Raw genomic sequence first — 26,257 nt, forward strand, 5'->3', positions numbered from 1 at the left:
ACTGGAACACAGGCAGGTAAATGATAACGGATCAGGATCATGGATGGAGTAGAGAATGATCATTTGGGGAAAGGCAGATGCTGGCACCTCATGGAACCCCTGGGAAGCTTAGAGGAGGCCTGAGGGCATTGGTTACTGGTCAAAGAGCTCACTCTTTTACTTTAGGCCAGCTAAAAAAATATTTTCCCTCCTAAACGTGGCTACCCAGACTTGTGCCAGAGTGAATATCAGGAAAGCATCTGTTTAGTTTTGTTCAGTCAGTGAATCATGTGGTGCAGGATGCATTTAGTAGAGGGGGCTGCTAGTATTGCCCCCACACCAAAATAAGAGCATGTTCACGAAACTGCACCCAGTTATATCCCTATGCTAAGTGCCCAAGGACACATCTGGCTTCAACTGAGCACTAAAGGCAGTTTCATGCTTTAATTGTCAAGAATCTTGCCAAAAGAAGCATGTTGGCTTAAAAAACAAATCATTACATTTAGCATAAAAATCAAGCCAAAGACCCCATTGATCATTTCTCTCTTTTCTTTGACACTTTCCTACTAAAAACTAGCCTACCCTTTGGTTAACAGCAACAAGATTGTGTGCCCATAGAGACCAAAAAGGTAACATTAATGAAAAAGCAAGCCAGGTAAAAGAAAAATGTTAATAAAAGCATAAATACAAGCTATAGTTTGCTTTCCTCTTAATTCTGAGCATAGCAACTATAAATGAAAAATGGCCACCGAAACCAGCCTTGCAGCAGAGGAGGGAAAATGGAATGGTGGGCATGATGGAAATCAGGAGATAGAGGGAGCATACCCAATTTGTAGGGACAGGGCTGCTCATCTCTCCATGTAGGTTCTGGATTGCTACATTTCTTCTTTGTCAAGAGAACCTGCAAATCCAGATTTTAATGTGAAGTCTATTTTTTTTAATTTTTAATTTAAAACTCACATAACATAAAAATTACCATCCTAACCATTTGTAAGCATACAATTCAAGTGTTCAGTATATTCACATTGCTATGCAACCAATCTCCAGAATTTTTTCATCTTGCAAAACTTAAACTCTTGTACCCATTAAAAACAACTCCCCATTGCCCCCCTTCCCCCAGCCCCTGGCAACCTCCGTTCTACTTTCTGTTCTCATGAATTTGACTACTCTAGATACTTCTTATATTCTGTAAGTGGAATCACAAAGAATTTGTTGTTTTGTGACTGGCTTATTTCACTTAGCATAATGTCCTCAAGGTTCATCCATGTTGTACCATGTGTCAGAATTTCCTTCCTTTCTAAAGCTGAATAATATTCTATTAAATGCAAATGCCACATTTTGTTTATCCATTCACCCACTGATGAACACATGGGTTGCTTCCTTCCATCTCTTGGCCATTGTGAATATTGCTTCTATGAACATAGGTATGCAAATATCTGTGTGTCTCTGCTTTCAACTCTTTTGGGTGTATTCCCCAAAGTGGAAGAATTGCTGGATCATATGGTAATCCTATGTTTAATTTTTTGAGGGACTGTCACACTGTTTTCCACAGCAGCTGTACCATTTTACATTCCTACCAACGGTGCACAAGAGCTTCTATTTCTCCACATCCTTGCTCCTGATTTTTTTAATGTTTATTTATTTATTTTGAGAGAGAGAGAGAGAGACAGAGAGAACGAACAAGCAGGGGAGGGACAGAGAGAGATGAACAGAGAGAATCCCAAGCAGGCTCTGTGCTGTCAGTGCATGGCCCGATATGGGACTTGAACTCACAAACTGTGAGATCATGACCTGAGCTGAAACCAAGAGTCAGATGCTTAATTGGCTGAGCCACCCAAGCACCCTTGGTCCTGATTTTTTAATGTTTGCAACTAATTGAAGTTTTTGTCAGAACACCACTCAGCCACACAGTTCAGACCAAGTAAACACTGTCCATAATCTGGAACTGTCCTGTGCACAAAGACAGATGTCTGCAAACCTCTGACAGAATGCATGTTCCTCAATCCCCATCAACAAGAAATGATTCTAGATGACCTAACTTGTCAGGGATGATGCCAGTACATTATGCAGTTCTTGGTGGAAGAACCTCTCATCTATGACCCTACTCATCTATGGAGTAAAACCCTCATACTATAATCTGACATTAATTTTTTTTTATCTCACAAAACATTTGGTAGTAACAGGGAAAAAATTCAAGATTCTGTTTCTGAGTAGGTTGGGTTCATGAATATCCAGCATTCTTAATCAAGTTCATCTAAGAAAAATAGTCTTTCCCTGAGCAAAGGTATGCCACTCCCTTCTATAGTCTTTTGTGGATCTTGACTAAATTGCATTTCATGGTTGAGACAGGGGAAAATGCTGCCTCCCTATTCCACTTCCTGCTTTTATTTTATGACTAAAACTCATTTCTCAAATTTATGACTAAAACTATGAGTATCAAACTCATAGTGATACGGCCCAGTGTTAAATGATGCTTATAAGTTGGGTCACCTCAGGAAAATGTGTAATATTTAGAAATAATATAAGACTAATAATCATTTCTTCATCTTTTTATACATCTCAAAGTAAACTGAAGTGCAGGACATGCTCAAAAGCAGAGGGAAGTTCAGTGCTTGTCATTTTCTGTCCTTTGTTTGGCTTCAAAGAACATCTATATTCCTAAGAAATAGCATTTCCTGTATGGAGGAGAACCAGCATTTGGAAAACTATTTAAAGGAATACACATATACAATTACATTTGAGGAAGGCTATAGGAAAAACGTCTGCTTATGATTTAATAGGCTGTACTTACAGAAAGAAGGTTTCTAAATCTTTAATTCATTCTTCCTTTAGGAGAGAGCCATATATAGTGTTAGGCCACTTGGAGACACACAACAGGGTTATAGGTAATCATGATTACAATATGCCACAGGAATTAAATCCTATAAATAATATCCAATTCTGAAAAGATGAGCATTGCAAATATAATTGTCTTTCCTTACTGAGGGTCACTACTGCTGTGTATAGTTCCTCATAAGAAGTCCCAGGCAATTCTGCATGGTAGAGGAGGCTCTACTAATGTAAGAAAAAAGGAAGAAAGGAGGGAGGGAGGGAGGATGAGAGGAAGGAAGAAAGAAAGGGGGGGGGGGGGAGTAAGGAAGGAAGGAAGGAAACACATTTTTAAAGCACTTAATGTAAGTGAGGTATGTACAAAGTGCTTTGGGTGTATTTATTTATTCAGTACTTACGACAGCCTTGTGAGATAGGGTCTCATTTCTGTTTTACAAAAGAAAACACTAAAGGCTTAGAGAGGTCGACTGACTTGTCCAAGTCATACAGCTAGGAAGTGGTTAGTCTGGGAATCAAAACCAGGCTAAACCTCTTGGCACAGAACTTTGCTGAGATGGTTGGTGGGTCCTCAAGTTTACATAAACAAGACCGAGGGGATGATATAATCATCTAAAAATACTCAGGATAAATCTCTGCTTTTGGCACCCACTCTGACACCGGCCTTTCTTCTCTGATAGGTATCATCTGTCCATATTGTTTAGAGGAAAATCTACTAACTGCATGAAAACATGGGGATGTAAAAGCAACAAACCAAACTATGTGGTACCAAGTTTTGAAGGTTGTTAGGTAGTAACAGCTAAAACAGTTTAAATGGAAGATAGATTTTAATCTCAAGTACAGAAAAGTATAAAAATACATACAAATCCCAAAGCAGTACCAAATGGTTTGTTAGCTACCAGAAGTTTTGCAAAGATTATATCCCTCTACAGAAAATACCTTACCCAACTAGTTTTGCCCTTTAGATATTTCAGAACAGCTGTCATGGAAGATTCCTCTAGATTCAGGATTGCTTTCAAGGAAGAGGCTACAACATGAACACTGATGGTCTGTTTAGGCAAAATTCAGTATTCACACCTAAAGGATGCTTAGAAATCATCTGATCTTTTACAGAACAATTGATATGCCCAGATCATTTGGTTTGGGTTTTTGTTGTTGTTGTTGTTGTTTTTTGTTGGTTTTGTTTTAGTTTGGTATGGGCTTTTTGTTTTTAGGATTAGAGTAAGGTGACTACGGTAGGGAAGAGAAGAGTTTGAGGTACGTAAATAGGCACAGAATTCTGTCTGGATGTTGTTTTTTCCACATCAAGTTGAAGGACACTGAGGTATCTAACCTATTACCAACAGAATCTAATAACATAATAGCAGCCTTTGTTCAATAGTCCAATTTCATTTGACGTGTCAACTATTCCTTCATGGAAAACTACATGCATAAGTTTTATTCTACTGTATCTAATATGATTTCATGGCCCTTTTAAACTTTCTTTTTTTAAAAAAAATGTTTATTTATTTTTGAGAGAGAGAGAGCAGGGAAAGGACAGAGAGTGGGGGGAGGGGAGGACAGAGGATCTGAAGCAGGCTCTGTACTAATAGCACAGAGTCCCATGTGGAGCTTGAACTCAGGAACCTTGAGATCCTGACCTGAGCCAAAGTTGGACACTTAACTGACTGAGCCACCCAGGCACCCCGGCCCTTTGAAACTTTCTATTGAGGAACAACATGGCAGTGGGAAGGATAATCTCAAGGACCTGGGACAAATTTATTAAACTTGAAACATTACCCCCAAACTTATATTTAGGGTAAAATCTGAGAAGGTGTAGGAAAAATACTCATTTTTCACTCAAAACTATTTTAATGGCAACAAAACACTATACTTACCTAAGTTCTGCTTTGTCATGCCAGCTAGTGTCCATTCATGTAGCAGCTTCATAAAATCACCCAGGGCTTCGGAGTTGAATGCATGTGCCTACCTCATTGCTTTGAAATCAGTGGCATTCTAACCCAGTGGGATAATTTTACCAGTGAAGTCATCAGAATATATTAGCCCATCTTCAGTAGTTCTAGGAAGAACTGTGTTTGTCAGAGTACTTTTAAACGTACAGAGTTTGAGTTTATACATCATATTGCATTTCAGCAAGACTGCTTTATAATTGTTCCCCATTTCATTGTTATTTTTTAAGCTCAAAACAACAGAAATAAATTTCACCTACACAGTTAGATTGATCAATTACTTCAAAAATCACAGCTGTATCTGTCTGGTATCTATAAAAGATAGGTACCTTTTAAAGAGATGGCTATATAAAAAATAAAATTTTATGTTATTAGATTTTATTACCTAGAGAAAAAAGTCCTTTCATTCATGATTTGCTCAAAACTAAGTCTGCAGCATTGCAAAAATTATACTATTTACATATGTAATATACAGCACTGTATAAATTTACAGTATAAATAATTTGACTTACATATATTATGAAATGATTACCACCAAAAGTTTAGTTAACATCCATCATCTCATAGAGGTGCCAAAAAGAAAAAAAATGTTTTTTTCCTTTGTGGTTTTTTTTCCCTTGTGAGGAGAACTCTTAGGATCTACTCTCTTAACAACTTTCAAATATGTCATACAGCAGTGTTAACTATAGCCATCATGTTGTATGCTGCAGACATTTCTAAATCCAAATTCCTATTAGTTCAATGCCACTTTTACCTCAGTAAATTATGTATTAAGTGGACTTTAAAAAAAAAAAAAGAATTTCCCTCCACTGCATGCATTATTGCTGCCCCTTTTTGGATCATGAGCGTGAATTACTTTCAGGACTCTTGGCCATAGCCAAGAGGGCCTGAGCTTGCTTTCTATCCCTAATAATAATTATGTCCTATATAATAATTATTATTATTATCCTTTCTCCTAAGTAGAAAAGTGACTGGACGAACCCAAAAGGACTAGGCTCTTCTTCCTCTGATTCAGATTTTCTTCTATTGCAGACTGGATTTGAGGACCCTCCCCTCCAGGTACAGGCTGCAGCTTCGGGGAGTGGGAATGGAGCTGATTCTGAGCCAGCTCGCCACGTCTTCTCCTTTTCCTGGTTGAACTCCCTGAATGAATGATGTTCATTCCAACTGTTGCCCTCTGTCTGCCTGGCTGAGATGCACACCGGCAGCAGGGAACCTAGATGAAATTAATACAATGCAGGTGATGAAAGGGACCTCTGAACAGGATTTCTGCAAAAAACCAAACCAAAACAAAACAAAAACCCCTTTAATTCCAGATGACTTTCCAGAGGGAAAACAATTTTGAAAAACATAGTTGCTGAAAGCATTGGAAAAAAGAAACTTGACCTTATGAAAATCTTTTATTGTGTGGGAAACACTATAAAGAGTATGTAGGTGTGATATGTGTGCGTGTGTCTGTAACAAGTGGCAAGTGTTGAAAAAGTATACACTACACTCTTGTCTCTAATAGGCATTGGCTTTTGTTATTATATCATAGTAGCTCTTATTCTTTCTTCTTTAACCGTGCAGTTGGTCAGTGAAATTCAGTGTTAATTCAGAAGTGACTGATTTATCAATATATGGACAAAAGGTAAATCATTGACCAAAGATATGAAACATTTTACAAAGGTTTCCTCATTTCCATAACAGATGTCACTCATATATCCAGAAATGTTCTTTAACTCTGGTGATATTTCCATAGTCCAGAAGGCTGAAGGCCTGGGACATTTCTTGTGACATTTTTCTAATCTTAGTTAGATGTGCAGATATCAAGCAATTAAATTGAAAAAGAACTTCCATCAGCAATTGTCTACTTTCCTTACGTATCTACTGAGGCACCAACCTGGTGAACTATAGAATAACTGCATGTATTTAAATATATGTACACATACAATACACATATAAAATACATGTATATTTAAATCATGCTTTATTTGTCCCACCACGATGCCTCTTTCAAAACATAAGTATAACTTTATTCTGTATGAACTCTTAAATAAATGCTGTTTTTAACAACTTAGTCTTATAATGACTTATTCGGTGTTTCATGTTATCTTATTAATACATCAGTCAAGTGTATTTAAGGGGTCCCACGGGAAGAAGCATCTACAGACATCCAAATTAATTTTGAAGTATTAAACATTCAATTGAATTTCTGTAAGTTGTAACTCAACTACCAAAGATAAATGCATTATAAAACTAGTTGGCTGCACCTGTTCCATTTTAGAAATGCTAGAGATAATTTGTATCCTTAAGAATTAAACTAAGATTGGTATAGACATAAATGAGAAGCGCACTTGTGAAGTTATTAAAGTCAAAATACTTTTTATATAAAAAGTTTCCCAAGTGCCATTTCACAGCATTATATTTAAGTGTAGAAACTATTGAGTTTCTCCTATTAGAAGTAGGCACTGGCAAATAGCATAGAAGAAGTATATTTTATGGTGCTAATGTAGTAGCTTCATAAAGTGAGACTTTCTCAAACAAAAAAAAAAAAAAAAAAAAAAAAGACAGCATGTTGGCCCTAGAGTTTGGAGGAATGCCCTGCCTCAACATTTCTCTTTTCCTTTCCTCCTTCCCTGCCCTTTCCAATTATTTAACATCTTATAGTTAATCAGGGTTAAATGTTATTTCTATTATGAATTGATCTACCATTCATAGAACTACCAAGTCTTAGAGCTAGAAGCAACTTCCCAAATCATTTAACTTAACCTCAGAGGAGTAACCTGAGGTACACAGATGAGTCCAAGGCGACTGCACTATCTGTGTAAGCCACTTGACATATGTTTGTATTTTTAGTAGGAAATTAATGCAAAGAGTTTTCAGCACTTCTTGTGCTGCTATCAGGTCGAAGGAAGCCAGGGGCTGGAAGTTTTACTCCTATGAATACTGAAAAGGAAAAATAAAGTCATGATTACCTTTGCAGCTTTTATTAAAAATATAAATATTCGACATTCTCTTACACAACCAAATTGACCAATGATTGGTAAGATGTTTTTATTACTGAAACGTTTACAAGGAAAGGTTGATTCAAAGAGCTTACAGATTTTGTTTCACCTATCCAAGAGAATGACACTCTCTTTGGCTCAGACCACAACAAAATAAATTGAGTGACTTCTGCCTGCTTCAAAACATTTCATTCTGGGTCCATACTTTCTAAACACCATTAAAGACACCTGGAAATGGAAACTAAAAGTAGACAATACAAATAACATTTTGCTGCTGTTACTGTGTGTGAATACACTTTGTGCATGCTAATTAAGGAGTATAGACTCTCTTGCTATACATCGTCTAGGCTTCAAGCTATAAAAAAAAATAAACAAATGGTATCAGAGCAACGCTATGGTACAGAATACTGTATTTGATTTTTTTTTATTATTTTTTTGCGTGCTAAATACTGCATCCTTTCGGCCAAACGCACAGTTTTATTTCCCAATAATCTCCATCAGTTTCCTGTTGCTGTGAGCTTGCTGCGCTAACTGCTCAGCCCTGGCCATTTCCAAGACTTGTCGGAGGAGGTGGAAGGTGAGATCCAGCGAGATGGGAGGTTCGTCGGATCGCCTCTGCCTCTCGAGTGTCTCCTGGCGGCTGCCGAGGGCGTTCTCGGCTTCGTGCTCAGCCGGACCTGCGGGGCTGTCGAGCGGGAGCGGGCGCCGGGGCAGCGGCAGCTGCTGCAGCAACGCTCGGAAAAAGTTGGCGGCCGCTTCGTCCGGTGAAAGGCGGCTGCTGCTGCCGCCAGAGACAGGTGAAGAGGCGGGCAAGAGGGGAGCAGCGGGGCTCTTGTTGAGGTTACCCAGGCGGAGGAAATATTCCTCTCCCATGCGGAGCAGGATGGGCCGAGCCTGTGGCTGTTGGGGCTGCTGGGGCTGCGGCGGCAGCTGGGAGAAATCCAGGGGCTGGGGCTGCTGAGGGGCCTGCCGGGCGCCCGGGATGGGTCCCCGGCTGAGGAGGGCCCGGCATGGCGGGCAGGGCAGGAAAGCCACCAGCAGGACGCCCGCGGACAAGAGAAGCGGCAGCCGCATGTTAGGGGCGCTCGCTGCGGCACAGAGGTGGGCGGAGAGCGGAATGAGAGAAAGGAAGAGAGAAAGAAAGAGTTGGTCAGAGTTTAGCTCAAACGGAAGGTGCGCTTGGGGGTCTTCCTACGCTGACACCCGTAGACCTGCCTTAGGCGTTCGGGCAGGCACTGTCCGCGGTGCTGAAGCGCCCGAACTGGGACTTCTAGAGTTGGGGGGCGGGGCGGGGCAGGAAAGGGGACGCCTACAAGGCTCAGCACTAAAACTCAGCCCCACGCCAGGCTGGAGCGACCCTTCTCCTTCTGAGACCCTCGAAGGGTCTCTGAGTCCCCTTTCTAACGATGCCCAAAACTGATTCCCCGAGCTCTCGAGAAGATCTACAAATTTCATATCTCACCCGCTGTAAATACCCGCCCGCCTTCCGGATGTTTCAGCGTTGTCCTCCCAAATGAGAACTACCTCCTCCTCCTCCTCCTCCTCCTCCTCCTCCTCCTCCTCCTCCTTCTCCTCTTTCTCTATCCTAGCCCTGAAGTCCTTCTCTCAGGGGTCGGGATCGATGGCGGGGGAGGTGGGGGCTCGTCTACACCGCCAGTGACGAGTAACTGGCAGTTTGAAAAACGATTAGCAACCGTCTAACTTTGCTTTTGACACATCCCAGTTACTATCAGAATCTTGAGGCACAGTCAGCAAATACATGCACACACTCAACATTCGGCCCCACCGGGACACCTGGCTCGGCCTCGCACACCGTGGCAGCCCAGGGAATGCAAAGTTGGAGGCACATTTCCGTCTAGGCGCTCCCTACCTTCTGAGGTGCTTCTGCAGGTGAGTGGGGCGCTGCCGCCTCTCTGCAGAGGAAAGTCTCCGGGGCTTTTTCAAGGGTTTTCTTCTCTTCTCCTTTCTGTCTTCACTCTCTTTTTCTTCTCTTCTCCTTCTCTCCAGTCTCTCACCCGATTTGGGCTCTGAGTTTCTCCACACCAGAGCCTGGAGTGGGATTTTATAGCGTCGACCCTCTTCAGAAACCACGCAGCATTTGCCTAATAAGCTGACGCTCTCTTGACAGCTCGATTGCGTGCTGCCTCTGCTCCTGCATAAATCATAGGGCCCTGCCAGAGAACGAGGGGCAGAGTTTTGCTATCTCAACACTGAATCTCACATCCAATTATATCAACAGATATTTATCGCCTCCTTGGTGACGTCAACGAGCCCTAAAATGGAAGGGCTTCTTATGACTTGTCCATTGACAAAAATTCTTGAATGAGATTTCCCAAGTATGAAAACATACTGACCTCTTACTATGAAAGGTGAAATTTAGGGTCAGAAAAGAGACATCGAATGAGAGGGGAAGGGAAGAGTATGGGACAGGAGGTCTATCAATGCAGAGTCCTGTGGGGAAAGCAGCAAGCAGTTACAGGGGATCTGGATCCCACTTTTTTCTCTCCCCCTGACTTTTTTGACCAGTTGTCTCTGGAAACACCTCAGCATCTAAACATATCCTTTTGCTAGAGACAAACTGTCCCATCACCTTTCTGCCTGGTTAAGGATGATGAACAAGGAGATGGAAGTGCAGGGACATCCAGCTTTTAAGCTTCTACCTGCGTTTTCTTCCCAAGAGTAAATAAAGGAATTGTGAGTCTGCAGAAGCAAGACCAATAAGTCTCTTGAAACAAGACTTAAGTCTTTTAAATGATTGGCAGGAGCTGCTTCCATGATGACGGGGCCCAAACCAGGGTCAGTTGGGGATGCAGCAAGATTTTAAATTCCCCCAGAACCTCACTGCTCCTCCTTTGTCTCTGTCAGAATCCAAAATTAATTGTTGATTTTTCTGTTCCCAAATTAGAGAGAAAGGACAAGCCAAAGGTGCATGAGTTACACAATCTTCATTTGGTCTACTTGATGAAAACCCAATGAGAGAAGAATCCATTCTAACTTCCTGTTCTATATTGGGAGAGGCATAAACTGCCTGATAACAACGCTGAATTCATCATTTGCATATTTTCACTGATGAATACTGACTCTGTAAAAAGGTAATCTCATTCATTTTACTTCTAAATACTATCAACATCCATTATGGTATCCATATCAGGACACCCAGGTATTTGTTTGTTTGTTTTTTTTAATCATTTCTTTTTCCAAATTTAAACATGCTCCATGGAAGCCTGATAAGTAAATAAATGTTCTCTGCACTAACACAAAATGGAATAAGTCTGTAAAACCATACTCAAATTCCACATTAAATTGACACTATCATATAAGTGGGAGGCAATTACCTCTAATTTTGCCATTCAAAATGCAATTCCAAACTCTGGAGTCTATGATTTAATTCAGCTTATAGATAACCATCAGAGTTGTTTATCAGAAATCTCCCATTGCTCATTTCTGGTTAGCTCTGCTGCTTCCTTTGTAGCTACATGACAAATGATGCAATACATATTTCAACTCCTATTTTGGGTCTATACTAATTCACAACTGCTCTTAGAAACAAAAGGAAGGTAGAAAGAGAAATGATGGCAGTTTCCAGAGAATTCAGCCCATAGTTGCTCATTGTGCTATGGAATGTACTTTTATATGGAATGTACATAAGAGAACAAAAAAACGTGTCTTCTAGGAAGGATGCAGATTGCTAAAAGAAAATCAGAATTATAGAAAATGGTTGAGTTTCTATAGGAAAGCAGTGTTTTAAGTTGGTAGGGGGCATACAGAACCTTGGTTTTTGTTATTGTGGGCTTTCCCCCCCTTTGAATGGATATTGACTTTTTTGCTTACTTTCCTTTATGACCCCTTCACTGTCCCCATTGGCAGAATCAGCTTAGATATCAATCTGGAGTTGAAAGTAGATTTGGAAGAAATTGTTCAGGTAAATGGATTCAGAAGAACTAGGAAAAAGATAAGAGCATGAATTTAGCTGGGGAGGCCTGAGAGCTCCCTCCAGAGAAGACACATGTTTTGGACTCTAAACCCATACCCCTTAAGACCTCTCTCCTTTGGGCCATATGGAGGATGTTGTTTTATTATAGCCCCCTCAACGCTGTTGAATCCTTGCTGTGAGATTTTCCTGAAGTAGGTAGTTGGTAGAGGACAAAGTGGCTCTGAATAGGGGTGACGACAAAAGGCCTGGATCCCAGAGGAGTAGGAACTGTGCACAGTAGCCTTTACTCTCCACAATTTATCCAAAAGTTAGATCTCATCAAATCACTGAACATTTACATTAGAAATGACTTGAAGAGATCATTTGGTTTATTTTTTTTCCTTTTTAAATCTTTTATTTTTTTAATATGAAATTTATTGTCAAATTGGTTTCCATACAACACCCAGTGCTCATCCCAACAGGTGCCCTCCTCAATGCCCATCACCCGCTCTCCCCTCCCTCCCAACCCCCATCAACCCTCAGTTTATTCTCAGTTTTTAAGAGAGATCATTTGTTTAAATGAGAACCAGAGAAGTTAAGTGACTTAACTGGTTAATGGTAAAGTCAGAATCAGAACCCAGTTCTTTGGACTAGCAGACTGTACTATTTCCATAATATAACAATACCCTTTGGAAACCCCCCCCCCCTTTCTAGCAGAGACACATAAACAAACAGAAGTAAGAAGATGAAGTTAGATAAAGTGACGCATTTATACACCATTCCTACCCTTTCCTTATATTAATAAATCTCCTAAGGAATGAGAACACAGGAGGTTTTCTGTAAGTGCTGATGCCCCTGGAACGTGATTTTATATTAAAATTTTTTTAATGTTTATTTATTTCTGAGACAGAGAGAGACAGAGCATGAGTGGGGGAGGGGCAGAGAGAGAGGGAGACACAGAATCTGAAGCAGGCTCCAGGCTCTGAGCTGTCAGCACAGAGCCCGACTCGGGGCTCAAACTCACAAACCGTGAGATCATGACCTGAGCCAAAGTTAGTCACTCAACCAACTGAGCCACCCAGGCGCCCTAACCTGGAACATGATTTTATTTTTATTTTTATTTATTTTTATTTTTTTTTAACATTTATTCATCCCTGAAAGGCAGAGAGAGACAGAGCGCGAATGGGGGAGGGGCAGAGAGAGAGGGAGACACAGAAACAGAAGCAGGCTCCAGGTTCCCAGCTGTCAGCACAGAGCCTGACACGGGGCTTGAACTCACGGACCGCGAGATCACGACCCGAGCCAAAGTTGGCCACTTAACCGACTGAGCCACCCAGGCGCCCCTGGAACCTGATTTTATTTTTTTTTTTTTTTATTTTTTTTTTTTATTTTTTTTTCAACGTTTTTTTATTTTTATTTTTGGGACAGAGAGAGACAGAGCATGAACGGGGGAGGGGCAGAGAGAGAGAGGGAGACACAGAATCGGAAACAGGCTCCAGGCTCCGAGCCATCAGCCCAGAGCCTGACGCGGGGCTCGAACTCACGGACCGCGAGATCGTGACCTGGCTGAAGTCGGACGCTTAACCGACTGCGCCACCCAGGCGCCCCTGGAACCTGATTTTAAATCTCTGGGTGCACACACTGCAATTTACCTTTCAGCTGAATCTTGTAGTTATAACATGAGGTTTTTATATATATTGCCAACTTAAGATACATTAATTTGATTTTCCACCTTAGTTCATGTTGGAGAAAAAAGATCTTTGGATAAAATATAGTTATGTGGTTCTCAAAGTAATGATATACACGTGCAACTGAAGACATAATGTAAGGCAAAGGATGTATACGTGCAGTACACTTAATGTCCAAGTCCATAAAAATTACCACTGACAGATTTGATTTTACATGTAGGAATAACTTCTTGAAAGTAGTCACGGAAAACTAATCTAAATGCTTTTAGAACCCAGAAACACAACCCAAGGAACATGGGCATAAAAACAAGGATTACTTTACATTTTAAACCACGTTTTTTCAATAAAAACATACTATAGGGTATAGTTAAATTTTTAGAGGCATGACACAGTAGCCCAATAAACAAAGAAGTATCAGAAATAATAGGTCACTGCTTGGCTTATTCCTGTCATCTGCATCTCCTTGCACTTTTGAGGAGTATCCCGATATGTGCTTCTATTAGCAAAATGCAAACAAAGTCTCTAAGTTTGCTAACTGGAAAATTTGTTGAAACGAATCTACCATCTCCAGTGACAGCCTTTAGAAATGCCTAAGGTAGACAGATGTTTTGGCAACTGTTTGTAATTGTGCTTCAGATAGATTAGTAACTGCCTTCGGCTTCCATAGGCAGTACTAGGGAACGGATCTCCAAGCACAAATATGTAACTGCCTCACCAGTAACAATAACTTTTATTATCAAAGCCATTCATCCACTTAGCAGAAAACTTGGAAAAAATCATAAAAGTATAAAGAAGAATACAAAATTCCTCAGATTCCAGAATCTAAATATAATCTCAGTTAATGTTTTACTGTTTCCCTTGAGAATTTTTCCTGAGCACATACATTTATGTAACTGAGATAACAATATGTTCCTATCTTTGAATCTCTGCTTTTAAAAAAAAAAAAACAAAAACAAAACAAATCTCTCTCATTTAAAACTTAAAAGAAGTTGGTTGAAGCAATCCTTTTCATGTTCCTAGATTAGGTTTAGGACTTGTGCTCAATGCTCTCCTAACATCATGATTGTCTTCCATCCATAAAGCTCACATTTTATTTTATTTTTTTATTTATTTTTGAGAAAGAGAGAGAGCACAAGAGGGGGAGGGGCAGAGAGAGAGAGGGAGACACAGAATATGAAGCAGGCTCCAGGCTCTGAGCTGTTAGCACAGACCCCGACGTGGGACTCGAACTCATGAAACATGAGATCATGACCTGAGCTTAATTCAGTCATTTAACCAACTGAGGCACCCAGGTGCACCATAAAGCTCACGTTTTCAAATCGTTACTTGTACAATATGTATCTTTCTTGCTGGACTATAAGCTGTGTGGCAGAGACTTGAGTATTATAAACTTCCATATTCATTACTCCCAGCCCCTAGCATAGTGCTGAAACATATAGCAGATAACCAATAAACCTTCTAAATGGATGAACTATATAGAAAACTTGTTGAATGAATGTAAAGAAAATGACCTATAAGCCTATCATCAAGAAATAACTAGATGAACATTTTTTAACTAAAATTTTATAGTTTATTTTTTTCATTTAAAAGATCTCAGACATGTTTCTGTATCTAAATGATATCCATTTTATTGACTACAAGGAGATGTACCACAATTTCTATTCATTCCTCATTGTAGATCACCATCCTAATGACCTGCTTTTTAATTTTTCATCTACATCTGACCCTTGTACCTTTAACTACATCTACAGAATCATTTCCCGATACTTCAAATATAAACAACATCTCTTAACCCTCCAGACTGTAAATGAGAATATTAGTATCACTTCAGCTTTTCACATAGCTTTCTGCACCTTGATCTACCAGGCTTTCTCATCTGTAGATTGTCCATGTTAATACTTGTCTCACTTCTAGACTGTCCATGTTAATACTTTTATAACCATTAAGTCTTCTGTATTTTTACTATAGATTGATCCAAAAGTTAAAAAGCAATACAGTTTGTAATTATTAACTGTGTAAAAATTGTTCACTGAATAAAAAAGTCATAGACTTTGATTACATTTCCTTGCCTTTGTTTTATAATACCAAATCACCTTTTTTTTTAATATTCAGTCTGATTTTTCCTAGAATTACTAGAATTTCCTAGAATTACTGACTTAATTTTGTTCCCATTTTTCTTTTAGATTCTCAATCATGACAAATCTGTTCCCTGTGTTTTATCATCCAATGTTGCTGATGAGAAATCCAATGTCATTCTGATTCTCATTTCTTTATAGGACCCTTTTCCCTCTCTCATTCTCACTTGAAGACTTTAGTATTTTGTCTTTGTCATTGATGTTCTGAAATTTCATAATGTTATTGGGTCTTTCTTTACTTATCCATTTTAATTTGGAGATTCTTGCTCTTCAAGTGTAGGAAAATTTCTTGCATTACTAACTTCTATGATAATTTCCTCCACTTTCTGCTCTTTCTTTCTGGGACTTCATTTTTTTTTTTTTTTTTTTTTTTGAGAGAGAGACAGACAGAGAGACAGAGGCAGAGAGACAGAGAGACAGAACACGAGCAGGGGAGAGGCAGAGAGATGGAGACAGAATCTGAAACAGGCTCCAGGCTCTGAGCTGCCAGCACAGAGTCCAACCCAGGGCTCAAACCCACCAACTGCAATATCATGACCTGAGCCTAAGTCAGACGCTCAACCGACTGAGCCACCCAGGCACCCCTCTTTCTGGGACTTCTATTATAAGATGTTCCCCCTCTGCTGGCCCTCTATGTTTATTATATTTTCTCCTTTTAGGGCTCTTTCTTTTGTGTTCTACTTTCTGGGAGGGCCTTAAATATCCTATGGTTCTTCAATTAAATTTATTTTACAACATATATTCAACTTTCAGGCTTTTTATTCTTTCTCCATCCTTTGTTCATAGCTCTTATTTTTGCTTTATAATTTAACTGTTTCTCAAATTTCTTTAAGAGTATTAAGTAGGAAACATTAACCTTCTTTCCCTGAATTATCTGTTCCATCCATGGTCATTTTTAAAAATGTATTTTCTTGGTTTCTCTATTTTATGTTGGAGACTATCCTTAAATCTCTTAAGGTAAACTATGTATAAATGGTGGTGATCTCTTATTTAAGAATTTGGTGATACAGGGGCGCCTGGATGGCTCAGTCAGTTGAGCGACCAACTTCGGCTCAGGTCATGATCTCACAGCTTATGAGTTCAAGCCCTCCACTGGGCTCTGTGCTGACAACTCAGAGCCTGAAATCTGCTTCGGATTCTGTGTTTCCCTCTCTCTCTGCCCCTCCCCTGCTCATGCTCTGTCTCTCTCTCTCTCAAAAATAATACATAAACATTTAAAAAGATTTTTAAGGGGTGTCTGGATCGCTCAGTCAGTTGAGCACCGATATTGGCTCAGATCGTGATCTCACAGCTTGTGAGTTCAAGCCCCCCAATGGGCTCTGTGTTGACAGCCTGGAGCCTGCTTCGGGTTTTGTGTCTCCCTCTTTTTCTGCCCCTTCCCTACTCATGCTCTATTTCTCTCTTTCTCTCAAAAATAAACATTAAATTTAAAACAATTTTGATACAAAGCTTACTAGGAACTCTCTGTGAAGAACAAGGATCTTGTCACCAAGCAGCCTACCTCTTAGGGTGATCAGATAGTGAAACAGTCACCCACCAGTGTCAAATTACAGAGAACTTTTATCTGGAGCTATTCAATTTCAGTTAAGGAAAATACATGTATTAGTCTGTTAGAGTTGCCAACATGAAGTGCCACAGACTGGGTGGTTGAAACAAACAAAAATGTATTTTCTCATGTCTCTGGAGGGTCAATTTCTTCTGAGGCTCATTTCCTTGTCTTGCAGATGGCAGTCTTCTCCCTGTGCCTTCGCATGGTCTTTCCTCTGTGCACGTCTCTCTTAATCTCATCTTCTTATAAGGACTGGGGTCATACTGGACCCCATACAACCTCATTTTACCTTAAGTACCTCTTTAAAGGCCCTATATCCAAATACAGTCACATTCTGAGGTACTGGGGGTTAGGAATTTAAGATAGGAATGTTGGGGGGATGCAATTTGGCCAATAATAACATACTTTGCAAATGTTTCTTTTCTTTTTGCCTAACAGGTAGATGTTTGAATGTTCAACATTCTCCACAAGAGATGAGAAATGTTGCTAGAGGGCTTGATCTTCCAAATATAGACCTTCAAGTATCCTCCCTATTTTGACCCCTTTTCTCCTTCTTGCCTTTGGTGATACTTGGAATTTCTAAGTCCTGAGCCCCTCCTTGGTTCTGTAGGTGGGATCCTTCCTCAGCTGCCTGTTCCTTTGTGTGCCTCTGCAATAGCTTCCTTACCTTCTTCCTCAGACACCACTCCCATCTTCTGTGTTCTCCTTCCTCAGCTACCCCCTTTGCAGACCCTTCATCCTCTCTGCTCCACTTATTTCAGAAGTGTGTTAAGCCCTCTTACCTGCATATAGTCCTCATCCTAGTCTATCATTTTGGGTTTATACTATCACTTTGATGGAATCTCAGAGGGAGGGGAGGTAAACACACATGTGTTTTGGAAAGACTTCTCTGAACACAGTGTTGGAGAGTAGATTGGAGGGGCATGGAGGCAGACAAATGAGTTATGGTCTTCAGGTCATTAACACTGGGTCTCTGTAGCATGAACATCACATGCCAGTGATGACAGGAGCTGTACAAGACAATGGCAGGGTCTCCCGTGAGTGCTCCAGGGGCCTGGGACACTACCCGTGGGCAGCTACACTCCTGTTTGGGGGTTTATAGGGGCAGGGCTTCCTTTCAGTTCCCCATCAGTCAATAATTCTCTCAGCATCCAGGAATCATGGTGTGCTTCATCTCCTTTCCTCAGAAAATGGCAAGGATTTTGTTACACGTCCCTTTATTTTTCCAAAAGTTAGGAAGTTAGTTACCCTGGAGAGATGACTCAGAGCAACAGAAAAGGGGCACGTTTCTGCTTCTCTAACAAGGCCTTGTGTTGATAGACAGGACTGACCTTTCTATTTACATCATAATACATCGAATTTTCTGTTTTAGGCTCCAGATAATGGATGGAGGGCAGTGAGAAGATGTGTGTGAACTTTCTGTCACGAAGGGCAATTTGCAGGAACTAATCATCTTACAATGGTTGGTCATAAGAAAGAAATCCATCAACCAAGCATCCTGCATAGGTATTTATATTCATGAACATCTCTTGACTCTAAAGAAAGATTTCTCAAAGAACTCTCCTAGGAATTTACTGGTGTTCCATAGGGAAAGACGGAGGAGGGGGATGTAAAGAAAGGTTAAACACATTTTTTAATGCAGGATTTTCTAGTATTTAAAAATTTTTCTTCAGTGTAAATCCTCAAGTCTTCAGTGTTTCCCAGACTTATTTGACCACAAAGCAAGTTTATTGTGGCACTAGTTGGGAGATACAATAACTCAAGGCATTTTATGTGGAGTCCAGCTACACTTTCTTTGGCATCCATATTGAAGCCCATGATTAGAGCTACTCAGTCATTTTCTACCACTCCAGGAAGAAACTTTAAAGATACCCTTTTTTTTTTTTTACCCTTGAAGACAGGGTTTCAGGGTATGGGGAAACGCCATTTCCAATGCTTCTCAGGATTACCTGCCCTGGGAAGGGTCACCTCGGAAAGAGCTGTAGAGCTCTCTCTCACCACCCATAAATGGTCAAGTACACTTCCTGGTGAGGAGAAGGACTTGGTCTCTACAGTAATTTAGCCCAGTCAAAATCTGTGGGCCTATCATGCAAAGGAGGAACTTCTTTGAGTGTGAAAAGGCATTAGTGTCCTAGACAAAACTGATTGTAATGGGTGATACTGGGTTTTTCACAAAAAAATTCAGTCACTCAAGAAGTAGTAGGCAGTGAGGACCATAAGGATGGACAGAGATGACAAGTAGCCAACCTTTAGGAGCTGTGGATTTCAAAGATGCTGTTTCTCATTGTGGGTGTAGACCTTTTTTGAACTTTGCTGCAAGCTCTTTTCATCTCCAAGGCTTCCATCATCCATTTGTGGGAAATGTGATGCTAGCTTTCATTATGAGAGCTACAGTTATTTTTCTTATGTCTATGTGCTTGTTCATCTGTGTTCTAGTTCTTTTTGAGATTACTTCCCACCTTGTAGCCCGTAACTCCTACTACACTACTTACATGTGGTGTTTGCTTGGTTGTTAGATTGACTATGTCCTACTTAAGAGGACATTAATTCAAGGTGGTCTCACAACTGTGAGTCAACAAACTCTTGAAAGGATGGCTATATGAAACCTGTGTGTGGGAAAGAAAGGATCTGTCTCATTTGCCACAGTCACTGTTCTCTTTTCCATGAATTTTAGAAGCGATCTGAGCAATAGTGTTCCCAGGATAATGAAAAAGATTTTAATGGCCTCAAGCGGCGGTGAAGTTTAATGCTCTTCTTATTCATATAAAGTTAAATATAGATACATACTTGAGCCTCACCTCATTTTCTGATTTGTTTTCCTTGTAGTTTAAGTCTCAATAGCTGTAAAGTTCTGTCTTGTGCTAATGTACTCTTTGCAGCAACAACAATAATTGCAATAAAGGGATTTTTCAAATTTGAATGGAGAAATACAATTATATAATCTGATAGATTTCTTCTGTAAAAAGAGTTACTCAGCTTTTTGAGGCAGAACCATATCAGATTCCTGTTTATAATGGAATCTGTTCTCTTGACTTGGAGATTTCCCTAAGAACAACAAAACTCTTCAAAGCAGCCTTGCAAATAGAACACCTGGCTCCGTGTTCCTGTGGGGATATACCCTAGAGTTCTGTACGGCAGTGGTCAGATTACCTCAATACAGTTTTGACTCTATTATTTCCTAGGTGGGTGACCTTGGGCAAGTTATTTAAATTTCCAAAACTTATTTCCTTATTTGTCAAGCCAATATAAAATGTAACTTTCTTTATTTTCCCCTCTTAGGGTTATGAAATTAAATGAGAGTGAATTCAGGACCTAAAACGGAAGAAGCAGTCAATAAACATTAGTTATTGCTGTTGTGGGCTAATGATGTGGTTACTGTTACTGCTGAAGGCAGTGATTCTATTTAATCTCAGCTCCTCAGAGCCTAGCATTAGCTCAGTATTTACTAGGCTTATGTTTATTAATGAAATAAAATAAATGTAATCACTGAGATTTTCTTTTTCTAATACCGGAGGTTTTTCAGCCACCCAGATGATTTAGAAAAAGAAAATTTGGGGGGGGGGGGTGCGCCTGGGTGGCTCAGTCGGTTAAGCGTCCCACTTTGGCTCAGATCATGATCTCACGGTTCGGTTCGTGGGTTCGAGTGCTGACAAAGCCTGGAGCCTGCTTCAGATTCTGTGTCTCCCTCCCTTTCTGCCCCTCCCCTGCTCACCCTCTGTCTCTCCCTGTCTCTCAAAAATAAATAAACTTGAAAAAGTTCTTTTAAAAAGAAAAAAATTTTTGATCAACAATTTTTTTTTTTTAAGAGCAGTTTTAGGTTTACAGAAAGAAGTGAGCAGGAAGTACAAGGAACTCCCATGTACTCTCTCCCTCCACCTAAGTTTCCCCCCATTATTACTAATATCTTGCACTGGGATGCTACATTTGTTACAACTGATGTGCCAATAATGTTGATACATTATTACTAATTACATTACTATTACATTATTACTAATGTAAAGCTACAGTTTACGTTAAGGTTCACTCTGTGTTGTATATTCTGTGAGTTTTGACAAATGCATAATGTCATGTATCCACCATGACAGCATCACACAGAGTCATTTCACAGCCCTAAACATCCCTTATGCACCACCTGTTCATGCCTTCCTCCTTCCCCCTCTACCTCCAACCCCTGATCGCTTTACTGTCCTTATGCTTTGCCTGTTCCAGAATGACATATAGTTGCAATCACACAGTCTGCAGCCTTTTCAAACTGACTTCTTTCACTATGCATTTCAGGTTCCTCCCTGTCTTCTCAAAGATACACTTTTACTTCAGAATAGCATAATTTTGAGCTGGGAAATATCTGTTTGGCTGATGTCACTCTATTTGGTAAATGTCTGCTCACTTAAGGATTATTTCTGTGTTGAAACTTCTACTCTTAACCTAATCATTTATCCATTTAACTGAAACTAGGTGTACTCAAGGGGGAATTTTACATTTTAAGGAGGGGTTAAAGACAATAAAATTCCTAATAAAAAATAAAATACAAGAATATAAACATCCCTTTTCTATACTAAGATCAGTGAGTCCTTCACTTCCCAGTGGGAGCTCCATTGCCCCACAGGCTGCTACAGACCTGCCAGGTTCTCCAAATTTGACCTGGATGGCCACTTGCATCAAGGTAGCTGAGAGTCCGTTTTTTTCTCCACACCCTAAATGTTCTTGGATGACCTTACTATTGTTCATTCTTAGTTTCTGCTCTAAGGTTAGGCAATAAAAAATAATCATTCACCACAATTTTAAAAAATCTCCTTTTACTCATCTGTTTTCCTGCATCAATCCCCAGATGACCCCTCTACCCCCTTCTTCAGCCAGAGGGAGGCAGTGGGGACAGCATAGGTGCAGCTGCCTTCACGTCTCCCCAGGAGGCCAGCCCTAGACTAGCAGGCCTCTTCCAAATATCATTTCTTTAATAATTGCATGTTCATCCTGTTCCATCAAATATTCTGAGATACAGTTTCTTGTGTACCCCTTCAGCTTCCTCTTACCTCCATAATGTTTACACCTTTCAAGCACTTGTAAACAGTATGTCTCTCCCCACTGGTCTAAATTTAGAAAATGCATAAATATATTTATTTGGCTCCTTCAGTGGCTTTCTTAAAAGCCACCTTCCTGGGTGCTTGAACTTTCCATAGGGCTTTTTGTGGGGGAAGATGGCAAAGAGTAGGCTTTTCACCAAACCTCCTGAAGCTACGTCATTTAGATTTCTGTAAAAGAGCTGTCATTTTCCTCCTGCTCCTATTTCTGTGTCTAATCGTGGGGGCAGCTCTTGATCTTGAAGCAGAGTGCCACTGAGATGTCCATTCCCATATACACAGGTGGCCTCCTTGATATAGGGCCAGGGTGGTGAGACTGGTTGGATGGGGTTGGGAGCACCAAGAAGGGGATGGCTCAAAGAAGGGCCCTTGTGTCTATCCTAGTCTCAATCACATCCCCCAAATAATGGCAGGGCCCCTGAAGCCATGTCAGTTCTCTCCAACACTGAGCACCTTCAGTGGGTCATGAATAAACATAAGAATAAACATAAACAGTGGCTGAAAATTGGGGCTTTGAGATTTTAATGAAATATAAAAATGTCAACCCACGTTTGTATCTGTTGGGATTTTATCAGAAATCTTCTGTGGGTGTATGGGTACTATGAAAGGAGCTGAGCAGGTTCTCAGAAACTAGCCACTGAGACTTCTCATCTGGACCTTTGAGACACTGCAGTTCCTTCCCTTTTGGTCAAGGAAAGTGTCTCCTTTTTATGCTTCTTCTAGAAGTCTCTACCTTCCTTATCTCTAATCTTCATTGGAACCTTGTTAAAAAGTAGATGTTATTATATACAGTCTGTAGATGAAGAACCAGAGGCTCAGAATGGGCAAGTAAGTTGTCTGGTGTCTCCCAGCTAATATATGAAGGGGTGCTGGGATCCCCAAAGAGTTTCTCTGTTCTTTCCTCCCCTTTCTTATTCAGGCCTCCCAGGAGCTCTAGGTAGGGTTGAGGTAGGACACATGGTTTTGAAGGAACAGGCCCCCTATCTACCCCATGCTCCTGGTTTGTCTCTTTCTTTAGCACTAACCACAAGGTGTGATTATGAGAAATATCACTGCCTGTGTTCATTACACTCAAAAGAACAGTAACTAAAACATCTGGGCTCAATGGGAACATCCTTGGAAACTTACCTAGGTATTATCCATAGTTATTTGCTGTTTGCTCTTGTTTTTTCCTCCTTAATTTTAATCCTCACACCTCTTCTACATAAGCCATGCTGAACATCCCATTCCATCCACCCTTTGCTGTCATCCCCAGGAGCAAGGGGGACAATCTACTAAAAAAAAAAAAAAATGTGTTTATCCAGATCTTCAAAATAGATTACAACCTCCCATCTATTTGGACCTTGAAAACATGTATATCATTTCTCATTCTATAATGGCTGTTATGTTGATGTTTATGCTTCACACCAGTTTCTAAATTAATATTTGCTATATGGAGGCCTGCTAATTAATATGTACCTCTCCTGAAATTTCAAATCAGCTATTTGAAATGGGAGGAAGGCAGAAAGCAACTTGCAAATTCTGTGCATAATGAAGTGAGGAACAAGCTCACATAATGAAGACAAACAATTATACAACATTTGCATGATTCTTTTTTCTTACAACATGAGATAAGACACACGGAGCTGATTAGCATGCTGCCTTTGCCGTGAGTCTTGCTTCTTATTTCCCCACCATTTGGTAGGATTTTCAAAGCCAAGAGCAGATCACACTGTTTTGTGAAAGTTTTCTTATATTATTCTGTCAGGCAGGGACTGTCAGGCAACGAAGATCACCTTGCCAAATTCACTCTGACATAAGTGACTGTCCCTGGGGGTGTGTCCCTCAGCTGACAAACATATGCCCAGAGGAAGACCCCAATTCAGGTTCTAACCACTGAACTCAACTGGCCAAAGAGTACTGAAAATAATTCTTTCTAGTCCCCAAAATATTTACTGAGCTTCTACTATGTCTTAGCCCCCATACTACATGCTGGAGAGAAAAATGAACAAGTAAAATCCTCACTGCCCTTGAAGTAGTCACTGCTCATCAAGGAAGATGTGTTAACAACAATTATGGTAAGTGGGGTCTGTAAGTACAAAGAAGGGAGTCTACTCTGACAGTGGGGAGGAGGAAGGTTTGGGAAGAGCTCCACAGAAGGAAACTGATTCAGGCAAGCTGGGGATTCATCCAAGGTGCTTGAGAGGCTGTTGTGCAGCATGGTTAAGAGCCCACCTTCTTGAACTCAAATCTAAGCTCTGTAAACTTACTAGTTGAGTGACTGGGTAGGTCACATACATTTTCTATACCTCAGTTTCTTCGTCTGTAAAATGGGGATAAAAATGGACTTACCCCATAGAATTACTGCTGTGAGGATTAAATGAGTTCTATACAAAGTCCTTAGTATGGCTTCTGGAACACATTAAGTGCTCTGTGTTAGCTCTCATTATCTGAACTATGGCAGGAGCTGGAGAGGGAAGTCAAAGCCTAAAGAAACGTTAAGTGCAAGTAAAGGCAGGATGTAGGGCAGAGGGAGAAACCCAAACAGATCTTATCATTTTGTCTTAGGCAATGGGGCAGATGGTGAACATAGCAGGAGAGCACTTTGGGATAAGAAGATGACAAGATTTATTTGAAAAATACTGAGACTGGGGCGCCTGGGTGGCGCAGTCGGTTAAGCATCCGACTTCAGCCAGGTCACGATCTCGCGGTCCGTGAGTTCGAGCCCCGCGTCAGGCTCTGGGCTGATGGCTCGGAGCCTGGAGCCTGTTTCCGATTCTGTGTCTCCCTCTCTCTCTGCCCCTCCCCCGTTCATGCTATGTCTCTCTCTGTCCCAAAAATAAATTTAAAAAAAAAAAAAAAAAAAAAGAAAAGAAAAATACTGAGACTAAAGAGCCTGTGAAATATTCAGAAGAAAGATCTAACCAGCAATTGTAAATAGGAGTGTGAGCTCTAGAGAGAAGTCTGAACAAGCCTGGAGAACTGGAATCCTTAACAAGAGGTTGAAGCCAGGGCTTGGAATGGAGCAGGGTAAGAAGAGAAGCCAGGGAGGGAGCTCAGGACAGTCAAGATTTAAAGGGTAGCCAGAGATCATGGGGGAGACTGAGAAGGGGCAGTTCAAGAGTGAGAAGGAGAACCAGGAAAGAACGGTCCCAAGAGGCAGAAGGGAAGAGAGCTCTTGAAGGAGAGAGCCGTCAGAAAGGTAAAATGCTGGGGCGCCTGGGTGGCGCAGTCGGTTAAGCCTCCGACTTCAGCCAGGTCACGATCTCGCGCTCCGTGAGTTCGAGCCCCGCGTCAGGCTCTGGGCCGATGGCTCGGAGCCTAGAGCCTGTTTCCGATTCTGTGTCTCCCTCTCTCTCTGCCCCTCCCCCATTCATGCTCTGTCTCTCTCTGTCCCAAAAATAAATAAAAAACGTTGAAAAAAAAAATTATAAAAAAAAATAAAAAAAAAAGAAAGGTAAAATGCTACATGATATAAAAGATGGAGAGAGATCCATTTGCTTTGGCAGCCAAATCCAGGGGTTAAAGAGCTGAAAATGCAAAAGGGAAGACTGAGAAAGCACAGAGATTTTAACTGCAGGAAGCAATCACCTCCTCTAGGGCCAGGGAAACAAAGGCAGAGGTGGGAGCCATTCGAATCCAGGCCCTTGGAGCAGAGGCCCTATGGAGCTGGGCTCTGGCCTCAAAGGAGGGAGTGCTGCCCAGCTGCTTCGGATACCTCTGGAGCTCATTTAAGGGCCTTGGGGAGCTTGGACTCAGGGGAGGGAGCCTACTCAGCTAGAGCTGATGCCTTAGAAACTTGAAGGATGGGCCCAGCAGAGCAGAGGCTGCGACGTCTGAGCAGAAGGGCATGAGGGTGCTGGCAGAAGCAGGGGACTGGAGCCAACAACTCCATCTGGGGTGTGGGGCTGTTTCTGGGGAGATGCTGACCAAAACAGCATGCAAATGGGGAAGAACAAACCCTTTTCACCTCCTCCTGCCTGACAGTCTCCCTCTAGTGTCCCCTCTCAGCAACACCCAGTGGAAACCAGATGACAAAGGACAAATGGAGTTTGCAGACTCCTGGTCCCAGGATCCCAAAAGAGAGTCTAGAAAGGTGGTCTGAGGCTGAGCAACTGGCTTTTTAATCTGCATAGTGACCCTCACAAGTAGAATTTTAATGGTTTGGAGGAAA

The 26,257-nt window shown here is 41.0% G+C and overlaps 2 protein-coding genes across 12 annotated transcripts in view; one reads left to right on the plus strand and one right to left on the minus strand.

The window, feature by feature from the left end:
* TRIM55 (tripartite motif containing 55) overlaps positions 1-6,815 on the plus strand; it is a 43,918-nt gene extending 37,103 nt beyond the window's left edge. The window contains exon 10 of one of the 3 annotated variants that reach the window (XM_060610634.3): positions 5,787-6,815. In XM_060610634.3, the coding sequence (XP_060466617.1) occupies positions 5,787-5,909 (123 nt within the window). In that variant the 3' untranslated portion in view covers positions 5,910-6,815. The remainder of the gene's footprint in view (positions 1-5,786) is intronic. The other 2 variants (XM_060610635.2, XM_060610638.2) reach the window with 2 other exon arrangements.
* A 625-nt stretch (positions 6,816-7,440) lies between these two features.
* CRH (corticotropin releasing hormone) overlaps positions 7,441-26,257 on the minus strand; it is a 304,411-nt gene continuing 285,594 nt past the window's right edge. For all 9 annotated transcript variants that reach the window (XM_078441654.1, XM_078441652.1, XM_078441655.2 and 6 more), the window contains 2 exons: positions 9,612-9,912; positions 7,441-8,829 (listed from right to left, as the gene is read on the minus strand). In XM_078441654.1, the coding sequence (XP_078297780.1) occupies positions 8,219-8,815 (597 nt within the window). In that variant the 5' untranslated portion in view covers positions 8,816-8,829; positions 9,612-9,912 and the 3' untranslated portion in view covers positions 7,441-8,218. The remainder of the gene's footprint in view (positions 8,830-9,611; positions 9,913-26,257) is intronic.

The sequence above is a fragment of the Panthera onca genome, chromosome F2, assembly GCF_046562875.1.
Source record: "Panthera onca isolate mPanOnc1 chromosome F2, mPanOnc1 haplotype 2, whole genome shotgun sequence".
NCBI lineage: Eukaryota > Metazoa > Chordata > Mammalia > Carnivora > Felidae > Panthera > Panthera onca.